General features: G+C 46.8%; 1 protein-coding gene across 1 annotated transcript; it reads left to right on the plus strand.

Moving 5' to 3' along the window:
- Positions 1-5: 5 nt before the first annotated feature.
- On the plus strand, positions 6-776 carry LOC115284820 (olfactory receptor 1013-like; the record flags this gene model as incomplete). Its single annotated transcript, XM_029931303.1, has 1 exon — positions 6-776. A coding segment is annotated over one exon (771 nt), but the record flags the coding sequence as incomplete, so codon positions are not given.
- Positions 777-855: the final 79 nt, after the last annotated feature.

The following is an 855-nucleotide window of genomic DNA, read 5'->3' on the forward strand; positions in this document are numbered from 1 at the left end:
TGCACACACCCATGTATTTTTTCATTGGGAATCTGTCTTTTCTGGATCTCTGGTATTCCTCTGTCTACACCCCAAAGATCCTCATGACCTGCATCTCTGAAGACAAAAGCATCTCCTTTACTGGCTGTGTCTCTCAGTTCTTCTTCTCTGCTGGGCTGGGATACAGTGAGTGTTACCTGTTGGCTGCCATGGCGTATGACCGCTATGTGGCCATTTCCAGCCCTCTGCTTTATGCTCAGGTCATGTCAAGGAGATTGTGCATCTGTTTGGTTATATATTCCTATACTGGAGGGTTTGTCAATGCAATAATACTCACCAGCAACACATTCACATTGGATTTCTGTGGTGACAATGTCATCGATGACTTTTTCTGTGATGTCCCACCCTTGGTGAAGTTGGCATGTGGTGTGAAGGAGAGCTACCAGGCTGTGCTCTACTTCCTCGTGGCCTCCAACGTCATCACCCCCATGATCCTCATCCTAGCCTCCTACCTGTTCATCATCGCTGCCATCTTAAGGATCCGCTCCACCCAGGGTCGCCTCAAGGCCTTCTCCACCTGCTCTTCCCACCTGGTCTCTGTCACCTTGTACTTCGGCTCCGTTCTCTACATCTATTCTCGCCCAAAAACCAGCTATTCCCTTGAGAGGGACAAAATGGTGTCCACATTTTATACTGTGCTGTTCCCCATGTTGAACCCCATGATCTATAGTCTGAGGAATAAGGATGTGAAAGAGACCCTGAAAAAACTCTTCCAGTTTACACATTCAGAAGTCTGAAGTGACATATATTTCTCCAATCAGTGCTCAGAGGAAAATGCATTGCTTCAGGGAAACATGAGGAATTGGCTTTAGAAAA

The sequence above is a fragment of the Suricata suricatta genome, unplaced genomic scaffold (assembly GCF_006229205.1).
Source record: "Suricata suricatta isolate VVHF042 unplaced genomic scaffold, meerkat_22Aug2017_6uvM2_HiC HiC_scaffold_21725, whole genome shotgun sequence".
In the NCBI taxonomy this organism is placed as follows: Eukaryota; Metazoa; Chordata; class Mammalia; order Carnivora; family Herpestidae; genus Suricata; species Suricata suricatta.